The sequence below is a fragment of the Lichenostomus cassidix genome, chromosome 24, assembly GCF_008360975.1.
Source record: "Lichenostomus cassidix isolate B80296 chromosome 24, HeHo_3.0, whole genome shotgun sequence".
NCBI classification, from domain to species: domain Eukaryota; kingdom Metazoa; phylum Chordata; class Aves; order Passeriformes; family Meliphagidae; genus Lichenostomus; species Lichenostomus cassidix.
Window position 1 is genome coordinate 5,568,314 of NC_139504.1, and position 13,113 is coordinate 5,581,426.

General features: G+C 46.8%; 1 protein-coding gene across 8 annotated transcripts in view; it reads left to right on the top strand.

Moving 5' to 3' along the window:
• Nucleotides 1–13,113, top strand: part of NCAM1 (neural cell adhesion molecule 1) — an 85,553-nt gene that overhangs the window by 58,246 nt on the left and 14,194 nt on the right. For 4 of the 8 annotated variants that reach the window (XM_085081988.1, XM_085081982.1, XM_085081989.1 and 1 more), the window contains 5 exons: nt 114–210; nt 1,136–1,306; nt 1,927–2,058; nt 3,020–3,034; nt 5,380–5,415. In XM_085081988.1, coding sequence (XP_084938114.1) covers nt 114–210; nt 1,136–1,306; nt 1,927–2,058; nt 3,020–3,034; nt 5,380–5,415 — 451 coding nt within the window. Of the gene's footprint in view, nt 1–113; nt 211–1,135; nt 1,307–1,926; nt 2,059–3,019; nt 3,044–5,379; nt 5,416–13,113 lie in introns of all 8 variants that reach the window. The other 4 variants (XM_085081986.1, XM_085081987.1, XM_085081984.1 and 1 more) reach the window with 3 other exon arrangements.

The following is a 13,113-nucleotide window of genomic DNA, read 5'->3' on the forward strand; positions in this document are numbered from 1 at the left end:
CTGGGAGCACAACCAGCTGGATTTGAGTGTGGCTTCTCTCCAGCTCGGTGCAGAGAGCCCTGGCATGGTGCAAAGGGTTTTGGGGTCAGTCTGAGCCTTCCTGCCCCCCACAGGTGACCCCAGACTCGGAGAACGACTTTGGCAACTACAACTGCACGGCTGTGAACCGCATCGGGCAGGAGTCCTCCGAGTTCATCCTGGTGCAGGCAGGTGAGCAGCCAGGCCAGGCCGGGTGGCACAGGTGACAACGTGGCCCTTCTGGTGGCACCGGGCTGGCAGGAGAGCAGCTCTGCCTGCAGAGAGGCCTTAAGGAGGGTGTGTTGGGGTGGAGATGCACAGCAGCTCTGTTTCCAGGGGCTGCTTTCCCCAATTCCCCAGTTGTTTTCTCCAATTCCCCAGTTGCTTTCCCCAGTTCTTTTCCCCAGCTGTTTTCCCCAATTCCCCAGCTGTTTTCCCCAGTTCTTTTCCCCAGTTCTTTTCCCCAGTTCTTTTCCCCAGCTGTTTTCCCCAGTTTTTTTACTCAGTTCCCCAGTTGTTTTGTTTTACCCAATTCCCCAGTTCTTTTCCCCAATTCTTTTTCCCAATTCCTTGGTTTTTTTCCCCCCATTCCCCAGCTGTTTCCCCAATTCCCCAGCTGTTTTCCCCAATTCTTTTCCCCATCTCCCCAACTGTTTTCCCAAATTCTTTTCTCCAATTCCCCAGCTGTTCTCCCCCATTCTTTTCCCCATCTCCCCAGCTGTTTCCCCAATTCCCCAGTTCTTTTCCCCAGTTCTTTTCCCCAGTTCTTTTCCCCAGTTCTTTTCCCCCAATTCCCCAGCTGTTTTCCCCAATTGTTTTCCCCTTTTTTTTACCCAATTCCCCAGTTGTTTTGTTTTATCCAATTCCCCAGTTCTTTTCCCCAGTTCCCCAGTTCTTTTCCCCAATTCTTTTTCCCAATTCCCTGGTTTTTTCCCCAATTCCCCAGCTGTATTCCCCAATCCTTTTCCCCCATTCCCCAGCTGTTCTCCCCAATTCTTTTCCCCATCTCCCCAGCTGTTTCCCCAATTCTCCAGTTCTTTTCCCCAATTCTTTTCCCCCATTCCCCAGCTGTTCTCTCCCCAATTCCCTGTCTCACCGCTGTTCTCCCTTCTCCCAGACACACCCTCCTCCCCGTCCATCGGCAGGGTGGAGCCTTACTCCAGCAGCGCCCAGGTGGAGTTCGACGAGCCCGAGGCCACGGGAGGAGTTCCCATCCTCAAGTACAAGGCGGAGTGGAGAGCTCTGGGCGAGACCGAGTGGCATTCCAGGTTCTATGATGCCAAGGAAGGTAGGAACAACAAAAAATGTGGTTCTTCCCCCACCAGCAGCTCAAAAAAAGTGATTTTCCTTTAGGGAAAAGCCGTGGAGGGTTCAGGGTGGAGGCTCCAGACAGGTTTTTGAACATTTGCTGTGAGTGACACCTTGAAAATTCGAGTGGGAATGAGTGTTGGGCTGTGCTGAGAGCTCCTCACAGACCTGTCTGAGCAAAGGGCAAAACCTGGGCTTGGAATCAAAGTTTTCACTTGCTGCTTCCCCCAGGAGGCTTTTCAACCCTCGTCTGTCACCCCTTAGTGCTCCTTGGAAAATAAACTCTGCTGTTCCAGCAGCAATCCTGTCTTGTTGAAGTGATCTAGAGCACTGCTCACTGCCTCAAATCGATCTTGGAGTCACATCAACCAAAAGCATTTTCATTTGGGGAGCACTGGGAAAAGGAGAGTTCTACTCCTATTCCAGAGCTCAATCTTCCACCAGCAATCCTGTGTGGAGCTGAAATTCTTCTTTTAAATCCCCACTGGAGCGATATGATCCCAATCTGAGGTTTATTTGTCTCTCTTCTCCCTGCGTGGGGAAAACAGAGTTTATTTTCCTTTGAATCCTGAGCTTTTCTTGGTTTTTTTCCCCCTCCAGCTGACGTGGAGAGGTTGGTGACCATCACGGGGCTGAAGCCTGAGACCACCTATGCAGTGAGGCTGTCAGCAGTGAACGGCAAGGGCGTTGGGGAGCTCAGCCTGCCCGCCGAGTTCAAAACCCAGCCAGTCCGTAAGTCAAACCTCCCTCTGCACCTCCCCAGGGGTCTCTGCCATGCATGGATCACTCCTTGTCTCTCTCTTGCAGACCTGGCTGCACCCTCTGTTCTCTCGGTGGCTGTGGGTTGTTGATAATTGATTATTTTGTTGGTAATTTGAAGTGGTTTTTGAAGGGAGGAGGAGGAGGAGGAAATGTTGTGTTTGCAGTGGTTGGTGTCTCCAGGTCAGCCTGGAAGAAGGAGCTGTGCAAGGAGGATTTTAGTGAGGAAAAGTGGCTGGGAAGGGTTTTGGTGACAGGAATGTGGTGGCACTGTGACAGGGCAGGTTTGCTGTGCAAACCCAATGTTCAGCACAGCACTGGCTGTGCAAGAAGGGAGGGAAGGAGGGTTGGTCCTTCCTGCTTTGGGATGGACTTGAGGAGATTCCATGGATTCCTCAGGCTCTGCTCTGCTCAGCCTGGGCCATCTGCACCTCCTGCTGTGTCCCAGCAGTGTCCCTGCTGTCCCAGGAAGGGTTCAACGCCAGGAGTCCAAGCTGGGAAGGAGAGAAAGAGGAAAACACTAAAGCAGTGCAGTGGGCAGGGCTGGAGTGAGCAGGGCAGCAGGGAGAGGAGGATCTCCCGAGGTTCTTTCCCATTCCTTCTGCATTCCCACCTGGATCTGGGGTTGCCCAGCTCCCCCAGCCCTGCTGGATTCTGTCTCCAGACCCTCTGTGATCCCAGGGCTCCCATTCCATTCCCATCCCATCCCATTCCATTCCCATCCCATCCCCAGCATGTCTGGAGCTCCCCAGCTGTGCCTTTGCCACCTCCTGCCTGCCCAGAGCTGCTCAGCAGGACACACCTGGGATCTGCATTTTCCACCTCCACATTCTCTGTCTCCTCTTCTCACATCTTCTACATTTATTTTTTTTTTTTCTGTGTGTGTGTCTATTGATTTTGTTTGGTCTGTGTTCCATCCCTGGATAAACTGCAGGCATCCCTCAGCCACGTAAGTGCTCTCTGCATTTCTTTCACTTTTTTTTTTTTTGGTGTTTTTTAGAGTCTTCTTCTAACACACAGAACTTTTTAGCTTTTAATTTAGTGCTTTTTTCCCCCTCTCAGGGGTTTTAGGATTGGGATAATTAGTAGTGTCCATTTGCTAACAACACTGACTGTGGAATAGTCACTCTGCTCTTTTTAGAACAGAATTAGGGGTTAACTCCTTGTCTGTGCTCTAAAGCATGCAGTTGGAATAGTTAATGTAGTGATTATCTAATAATAATAATAATAATAAAAATAATAATAGCTTGTTGACTCAGAGTGGAGTAGTGGAAGGCTTGGTATTTGTGGATCAATTGAAATGGTTCCATTTTAATGATATTGAGATAATTCAGGGAAATCGATTTTGCTAAATTGCTGATCTGATTTAGACCAATTAAAAGCCAACCAAAAATTCAACATTTTTAATATCTTTGCAATTTTCAAAAGGCAAACTTCAAGAGTAAAAACATGACATTTTTTGCCTCTTCTCACTACTAATTTTTACCACTGGACAGTCTTCCAGCACTTGTGTAGATTTTGTACTTAAATAAACAAATCTCATACTAAATTTTTTAAAATGGCATGTTCCCCCTTCCCCAGTGCAAAATGAGTCCAAAATGTGATGGATTTGTGTAATTTAAGTGAAATATTGAGATGACTCCACAGCTTTGTGCCTTTGCAGCCAGAGCTGACCAGTGGAGCTCACAGAAACCTCTTTATCCCACTGAGCATTATTCCATTTATCAGTGCATAAATGGGAATAAATCAGAAATAAATCAATCTTCCCTCCTGTGGGAAGCTGCTGGCATTCCCAAGATGACATGGAGAAGCTCAGAGAAACTGCTGGCACGTTCTTGGATATTCCTGAAGTAAAAAAACAGGAGAAATTTTTAAAAAATCTTTTATTTTTAACCCAAATTTTGAATCATGCTTGTGCCATTTTCCCTTAGAGATTGCATTGGACAAAAGCTTGGGATTTAGTGGAGCAGGAAGGGTGAGGATGGAAGGATGGATGGATGGATGGATGGATGGATGGATGGATGGATGGATGGAAGGATGGATGGATGGACAGGCAGGACTGCAAATTGCAGGAGTTAGGGAGTCACCTGGGAGGCATTTCCAGAAGATTTGTGCAGCCTGGACTTGTTTGGAGCCTGTGAATTCCAGCAGAATAAAAAAATATTGAGTTAATGGTGGTCAGGGTGAGCTCAGGGGAGGATTTGGGTCCTTCTGGAGTGCAGCTAATCAGCCCCCAGGGAGAGCAGGGCTGGGCTAGCCACAGCAGGGGAGAAATGAAACAATAAACCAGCAAAGAGCACAGAGAACAGTGGAGAAGAGAGGGAAAAGAGCATGAAAAAAAAAAAAAAGAGCTGTCTGCCCATCACCTGGGGACAGGTAGGTGCCTCTGCAGAACATTCTAGCACTTCTGGGGCAGAGGTTTTTGCTTTTTTTTTTAATATTTTTCCATGTAGCAGTGAGCTGTCAGCCACTCTGCCCTCCCCATCTGCAGGGTAAGTTCCACTTCTCCCTCCTCCAGCCCATTTTTCATGTCCAAACTCCTCCTGCTCCCCAAACTCTGCAGTTTGGATCATCCTGAGCATCGTGTCCTGCAGTTCTCTCCTTCCCAGAGCTCATCTCCCATCCCGACTGAGCAAATGGCACCACAGAAATGTCCTTTTTCCCCCATTTATTCTGGAATTCCAATCACCTGCCTGTTGACACAATTTGGGTTTTCCCTCCCCCGGTGTGATTTGAAGGTCACAGAGATATTTTGGGAATTTTTCAGCTCAGATTACCCAAAGCCACTCGTTTTCCTTGCCCTATTATTTCAAGTTCCTACCTGAATGTAAAACCTGACACAGTTTTTAATGCCTGCTGGGATAAGTCTGGAGTCATTTTGATTTATTTCATTTCCCTCAATAAGTAAAAGCAGTTTCTGTCTCTCTTAGAGGGCCTCTCCGTGAGGTAATTAGTGCTAATTATGTATATTTTTGGCACAGAGCAGAGTTCTGGAGGTTGGCAGAGTGTCTTTGTGACCTGACCTGGGGTTGGATTTTCACTTTAACCATTTGCTGGTTTTCTGCATTTCCTTCTCCTTCCACATCTGAAGCCAAACAAAACCCTGAGGAACAGGGAGGATTTTTTGAGCCCAAAATTGTGTCCAACCCCGAGAGTGTGGGGTTGGGATCAAAATATCTCCATGTGCAAAACCCCCAAAATAACCCCCAAGTTCCAAATCTCCTCATCTGCTGGTTTTTGGCAGCATTTTATAAAAATCTCCTTTTTCTGCTCACCTTCTCTCTCTTTCTCCAGCCAGTGCTGCTGCCCCCAGCTCCCGTTTAGCAGAGAGTGAGTATGGCAGGAGGGTTTGTTCTCTGCATGATCTCCTCACCAAGTGTGCTGCAGTTCTAACATCTCTTTCCCTGCTTCCCTGGAGGTTTTTCCCCCCAAAAATCTGCTGCTCTGCAGCTCCCCAAGGTCTGGATTTACCTTTCTCACATCCCTCTGGTTCTCTGCCTGCTCTTGGAGGCACAGCAGTGGGAATTCTTTTGGTTTTCAAGGTTTTGTGGGGAATAGCAGAGAAATCCCTCCCAGCTCATGTCCCTCCTGGGGACTTTAGGAAGCAAAGACATTCCTTGTCCCTTTGCCCTGGAAATGCTGCTGTCTGTCTATGCTCTGGGCAGTGCAGGCTTCCCTCCAAACCCACTCATTCCCCAAAGTGCTCACATTTTTGGGGTTCTCAGACCTATTTTCTCCCTTTCTGTGTTCCCTGGATGCAGTTCAGGGAGGTGGGAACGAGCAGGGGGTCAGGAATTTCTCCTAGAGACCTCCCAAATATCCCATTAAAAGAAGACAAAAATGGGGATTTGGGGCTTCAGAGCCCTTCAGGATGGAAAACCCTCAGGGCAGGGTGCTGTCCCTGTCCCCTGGGGCTGATGTCACCCTCCCTGCTGTCCTCCCTGTCCCTGCTGTCACCTCTGCCCCTTTCCCCCTGATCTCCATGGAGTTCCTCACCTTGACACGTCCTGTCCATCCTTCCTGTTCCCATAGCAACCACACCTCCTGCTGCATCCCAGAGCTCCGAGGCGCCGAGTGAGTAGCTGGGATTGCTGCCTGTGCTGCTGGATCCAGGGATTTCCAGGCAATTCCAGAGATTTCCAGGGATTTCCAGGGATTTCCAGGGCTCCCAGGCGTTGTTTGGGTGTCTGTTCCCCAGCAGTTTGCTGTGTGAGCATGCTGAGATCCCAGCATGGTGCCACTCCTCTTCCCCTCATTCCGGGCTGAAAAATGGGAATAAAGGGTGTAGAAGAAGCACAGAGAGGGAGAGAAAGGAGATAAAAAACCTCCACAAATTATAATTTCCAAAAGGAATGCTTGCCTTTCATGTTTTCCATGTTAGTGCTAAAGCTGCCTTTGCAGAAGGGAGGTGGATTAAATAATTTTCTTGCTGCCCTGCCTTACTCTATTTTCTCTGAATACAGGGAGATAGAGTTCATATTAAAATTAGGGATATTGGATGCTGGAAGAAGATGCAAATGAGGAGGTGGAATATCCTGCAGGAGAGATCCCAGCTTAGCACCTGCTTGCTTTAAAAGAGCTCTCAGACTTCCCAAAAAATCCCTATTTGAGAACTGGATTCAGGCTCCCCTGTTGGTTGGGTGGGAAAGGGAGAAGAAGAAAAACCCTTTAGGAATATCGAGGTTTACCTGGTGCATGTGTGTGTTTGGAATAACCCATGATTCCTGAAATGCCAAATGCTTTTTGCTGGTGATTTGCAGTGATGTGTGTTTGTGGGAATGTGGGATTCACCTCAGGTGGGTTAGAAATGCTTCGTTGCTCCTGAGTGGAAAACACTAAAAGCATGAAGTGTGGGATGGTTTTGGGGGTTGGGATGGAGGGAGAGGAGAGTCAAAGGGATTTAAAACCCAAAAATGATTTTTTGCACTTGTGACTGGCACATTTCAAGGTCTTCCATGTGGCTTTAAATGTCCTTTACCTCCCAGTGGCCACAAGCAGTGAGTTCCTTGTGCAGCAATTTTTATTTACCAAGTGCCAAACCCCAATCCCTGCTGTTGAAGAGACCTTTCAGTTCCCATCAGACAGGGAGGATGGGCTGGGGAGGGCAAAGGGCAGAGTCTGCTAATCATCTTGATTCTTTGGGAGGCAGAGATTCCCTTCTGGCAGTTCATGTGTGGGCTGGAGAGCTTCCCTCGGAGGGAAAACCTTGGGTTCACCTTTTACAGAACATTTTATTCCTCAAAAAAAAGAAAATCCTTTCCCCAGAAAAGATCCTAAGAGCTAATTAATGATAAACATTTTCCACTTTTTTTTTTTTTGGTGTTAGGGTTGTGTGTGGAGGAGGAGGAGGAGGGTGTTGGGTTTTTTTTTGAGGGTGAAAATTTCCCTTTTGGCCTGGGTGGGAGCTCAGGCTCAGTTATTTGTGTGTACACTGAATTTATGCAAACAGAGCCCACATTTGTATGCCAGGCTGCGCCTCAGCCTGCGAAAATGTGAAACCCAACAGCACAGAAAGGGCACAGGAACAGGGCAGCTGCTCTTCTAGCTCTGCAGCATTTAATTACTGCCCTGGCTCACCTCGGGGCTCGGGGAGGGAAAGCAGCAGCAATTAGGAGATGAGAGCTGCTCGAGGAGCTGAAACCTGCAGAGCTCTCCTGCTGCCTTCACCAGGTCTGGGCTGTGGGGATGACTGTGGATGAGGTTTGGGATGTTTCTCCTTGGATTTCACCCTCCAGAGTTGCTCCAGTAAATAGTTGTGTAGCAGTTTTGACGTTTCTCTTGCAGCTCTCTCCGCTCTGGGATCGTTTTTGCGTTGAAATGGTTGAGCTCCCTTGGAAACGGGAATTTTGTTTTCAGGTTGGAGCAACCTGGGATAGTGGGAAATGCTCTGCTCAGGACTGGATAATCCTTCAGGTTCCTTCCAACCCAAAGCATTTGATGATCTTCATGCTGCTAATTTTGCTGTTGATCTTTACCTGAACCTTCCTCCCATGAGGACAAACAGCCTCTCTTCCCTTTTTTCCAAATCTCAGGTTATACTGAGCTGACTGGAGTTTGGGAAATGTTTCCTCCAAGAGACCAAAAGACCCTGATTTTCCTTCCAGGCAATCTCCCAGTAACTCCTAACCCTCCCTCCTCCCCAGTGCCCAGAGCTCTGTGTTTAAGGAGAATGGATTGAGAGCTTGGCTGTAACAAATGCATTTTCCATTTCGTGCCATCCGTTTTCTCCCTGGCAATGGTCTGTCCTTAATCTTGTCACAGACAAGCACCCGAAAGATTAAGGGTTTAATTCTCTCCACATCAAATTACCAGGGAACCACCAGAGCCCTGTGGATTGGCCTCATTAGGGTGAGACAGAGGAGCATGAGGAATGCAAGCTGGGCAGTGATTTGGGGAGGGAAGGGAGTGTGGATTCTGCTCCAGGCTGGCTGCTGGTGTTTCCCATTCCCTGCTCTGCTCCCTCTCTCCCAGCAGCTTCCCAGGGCCAGGCTGGGGATGGATGACACCCCAACCCCTCGGTGTCACCTGCTGGTGGCTCTCACTGTCCCCACTGCTCCTGGAGGGACAGCCCTGCCCTTGGATTTGCTCCTGCAGGATTTTCTCCTCGAGGAGCCCGTTGGTTCCTGCAGGGCTGATCCTCCCTTTGGGCTCTCTGACCCTTCCAATAACAACACTGCCTTTCTCTCCCCAGCAGCTTGGTGGTTCCTGCAGCACTCCTGCCACACTTTACAGTGATTTTTGTTCCTTTTTGTTCTTTGTATGACTAAGCAGTGACGTGCCTAACCCGAGGCAATAACTCAGTGCTTGCTGTGATTTAATATTCTTATTTTCCAGGCGGTTTTACTGTCCTCCCCAGTGTTTCTGATATATGCCGGCTAATTTAATTTTTTTGCTCCTGTTTTTATTTACTCTGTAATTCTGTTGTTGATTTATTGGTTTGTTTTTTTTTTTTTGGTCCCTTGCCCATTGTTTACATCAGTTTTTTAATTTTTTTGTATTTTCCATGTGACCTCCTCCACTTTCCTTTCAACCCAACTCATGTGCGTGCGTATCATGTGAATTTGTCATGTGGCTTGCATGGTGCTGATGATGTCGTCCTCGCTGGTGAACAGAAGGTAAAACACTTTGTTCTGATTGGTTGCCTAGGTTTTTTGGGGTGAGGATTCTCTAAATTCCCAAAAAAAGAAAAAAAAAATTTTAAAAAAATCCTTTCCCACCGAGCCTTTTTGGAGGAGTTGCTCGTCACTGTCTGCATGGGAAGAACTTGACTTGAAGCTGCTGCACTGAGCTGGAAAAAACTTGGAGGGAAAACAGGAAAAAAAAACCCAAAAAAATCCCCTGGCTCAGTCATTTGCTTCTTTATGATCAGAATATCTATCTCAGAATATATATCTCAGAAAATAGAGCAAGGAGCTGTCCCAGGAAGGTGCTAAAAAACCTCTGGAATGAACACCAAAGACCAAAATCCAGAGACTTGAATTTGATCCTCAAAAATACACATTTCTGGAGATATATAAGCACACATTCACACTGCTTAGTAATCTTCCAAAAGAATCCTGAATTCCCTAGCTCTGAAATGTAATGAGTGGGAAGCATGTCACAATTTGATTTAAGAAATAGATGGTTTTTTAATTGTAAAAATTAAACATAGCTAGAGTGGAGTGTTTATTTTAATATAAAGTATATATTTATACTATATATAAAGTATATATTTATATATAGTATTTCTATAAACATAAAGTTATATATGTATGTAAATATTTATAAATATTATAATTTTATAGTTAGTTTATAATGTTATAATTATTCGTAGAAAAAATAAATTATATAAAATGTATAAATCTATTTTATATAATAATTTTATTTTATAAGATGCTCTCTCTACATAAAATTCTATTATAAAATACTCTGTCTACATAAAATTCTGCATACAAATATTGGAAAACAGCACCCCCAGAGCTCCTGGTGGTCACAGACCTCACACAATTCCCACCAGAGGTGCTGCTGCACTTCTCCTGCCAGAGCCTCTCCTTCCTCCCACGGCATCTCTGGGATCCTGGCAGGGATTTAACCACAGTTAGCTCACAGGAGCTGCAGATCAGCTCGAGAAGCAAATGACTGACCCTGATTTGCTGGAATCCAACTGCTTGTGGCAGTGAGAAACAATTCCTTTTCCCAGCCTCACTGTGCACAGGAATCTCAGGGAGGAGGGAGGGAATTCCTGCTTTTCATGGGAGAGCCAGGGAGCAATTGGCTTTTTGCACCCAGGAGTTCTGCAATCCCCTTTTTGGCTGCATCAGGATTTCAGCTTTTGAAATCAAAGCCCAGGAAAGGATTTTGGATTTGGGGGTTAGCCAGGGCAAGCAAACTAACACCAGTAACTCCCCACATGACTGCATGCTCACACCACCTCTGGGCTCTTCCCTCTCCGCTGGAATTCCGGGAGGATGGAAGACTTGCCTGTCTCGTTTCTGTTTGGTTCCTAATTCCTGCTGCTGCTGTTTGCTCCCCTCGTGTGCATCCTGACCTCTTCTCCCCCTGGTTGTGCCACTCGTGGAGATCCCTGTCTGTCCCCCTGTGGGTCACAGTCCAGTCCTGGTTACGTGGTGGTCAGAGACTGCAGAAATCAGCCTTTTCCTCTTCCCTCTGCTGCAGGAATTCCAATTTTCCTCTCTGAGCACAGGGAGGCTGCAGGACCTTCTCTTGCTGCCAGCTGGGCCAGGATTAAAGCTCAGGTTAAAGTGCTGATTTTTTAGCTCAGTTTAAACTACTGATTTTTAAGCTCAGTTTAAAGTGTGATTTTTCATATTCCCTCCACTCCTGGTGCTTGTGGCACCCTCTGAAAAACATAATAAAAACAAGAATTTCTGCAATCTAACAGGCCAGAGTTAGGGCAAGGAGGCACTGAAAAAAAAAAGTTTAAAAGTTTAAAACCCAAAAAGTTTAAAGGATATCAGGGAACACTTCCTGCTTCCCTGCAGGAGGAGATGGTTGCTGCTAATGGCATGGCAGGGAGTGGATGAAAAATAACTTGGCAATGTACTGGTTTGAAAAGCAAATGAGCACTGCTCTCAGCTCCTCTCCCAGCAGCAGCTTTGGGAAGCCATTCAGGCTTTGGGAGGCTGGAGAAAAGTCCATATTTCATAGATCAGACTCACCCTGAGCTCATTTGGAGCCCAGGGAAGGGATGGCTGAGCTCTGGACTGAGAGCCCTGGCAGGATGGGCTGTGCTGGATTCCTCCTGCAAGCCCAGCCTGGCTGCTGGGAAGGAGAGCACAGCTAAAGCCCTGATTTGGGTCCTTTTTCCTTTTTTCCTTTGCTGAGTGTCCTGGGGGTGAGCTCTGAGCTCAGCCTCAGTCCCTCAGCACTGTCAGTGGAAGCACAAGGTCCTGCATCCCTCATCCTGTACAGCCAGGATTTAATCAGATATTTGGTGATTCTGCTGAGTTGATCTGGGCTCTGTGGAGCTGCTGGATCTCACCAAAAGTTGGAAAATCCCTGAGGAGGTGGGAGAGGCTGATTTCTGCAGAGTCTGAGCTCCCCAGCATGTGCAATGTGCAGCCTGAGCTGCAGCTCTGTTTGCAGCCTGTGCAGTGGGAGATGCATGGCTGAGCATGACTTCCTCCCCTAACCTCCTGCTGACCACCTTCTCTCTTCAGCTACTCACCTTTTCACTCATTATAGGGTTGCTGATCCTGCTGGACTAAACTTTTCCCACTAAACTTCTTCCTCCTCTGTTTGACACACTAACCTAGTTTTCATTTTGCAGCCCTGTGTCTGGATTGCATCCACCTGCTTGAGATAAATTAAATAAATATGTATTTATGGAGAGGAAACTGTTCTCTAGAAGGGCTTGCACTGCTCCACCTGTTGGTTTTCAGCCCTCTCCTCTTTGAAATGTTGAAATTAATTTCAACTATTGGGGGAGGAAGGAATGAATCAGGAGTTAGAAATTCGATAATTCAGAGTGAAGGGAAGTTTCAGCAGAGCAGGTAATTAATCATGGTGCTGGCTGTGTGTAAAGTACAGCAGCATCTCTGACATTTAAAATCAAGAATAAGCATCTTTTCAAAGGATGTTCCTATTAGTCTTGGTGCTCAATCACTGGGAAAAAATATTCTAGCCTGTGTTAGATAAAAGGTCAGATTCTGTAAGTTCATTATCAATATCTCTTTACTCATTACTAATTATCTCTGAGATGAGGGGAAAAGGAGCAAGGAGATGTGGTTTTGTTCTGTCCCTCTGCTTCCAATGTGGCAGAAATTGAGTTTCCAGGTGGCTCAGAGTTCAGCCAGAGCAGCAGCCAGGAGAGTCCTGCCTGGTCCTGGAGCTGCTTTGGGGCAAAAAGGGGCAGAATCAGGCATTTCCCTCTGGTTTGTTTGGATTATGCACCCATAATCCAAACCATGACACAGCTAGTGCAGGATAGCTCCTTGAAATCACAGTCAAAAGCAGGGATTTTGTGGTGCTGTTTGTCTTTTGGGATTGAAGGACAAAACCAGAATTGTTTGGTTCATTGAGATGTTCAATATACCCAGGTGAGGATGAAGTTCTGTTTATTTGTGCCTTAAACCACCCTTGGGTCACCTTTTCATGTTCCAAGTGCACTGAGAAAGGGTGGAATCCACATGGGGAATGTCCAGGGTGTGGGTGGGAGATTTTATAAAGGCAGAGGGAAGGATTTGGGAGAGCAGAATCCAACCTGAAAAAAGGAGTTTTGCCTCTTGCCATCCATCAGAGGAGCTGCTGTGGACAGTGGGGATTGCTTCCCTCCTTGGACCAGCGTGCAGGGAAATGGAATTATCTAAAATCACTATTTCAGTCCAGGTCTTGCAGCTTTCTCATTGATACTTCACCCAAAAAAGAGGCTCAAATTTCATTGAAAGGGAAAGGGCTTCAAGTGAATTTTTGGAGATGAACTCCTGCAGGATGTTGGAAATTACCCTTTTTCTGGCCACTCAGAAATGCCTGTGCTGGGCACAAATCCAGGGGTGCAAATGTGCAATCAGACCTTCTGTATTTGGGATT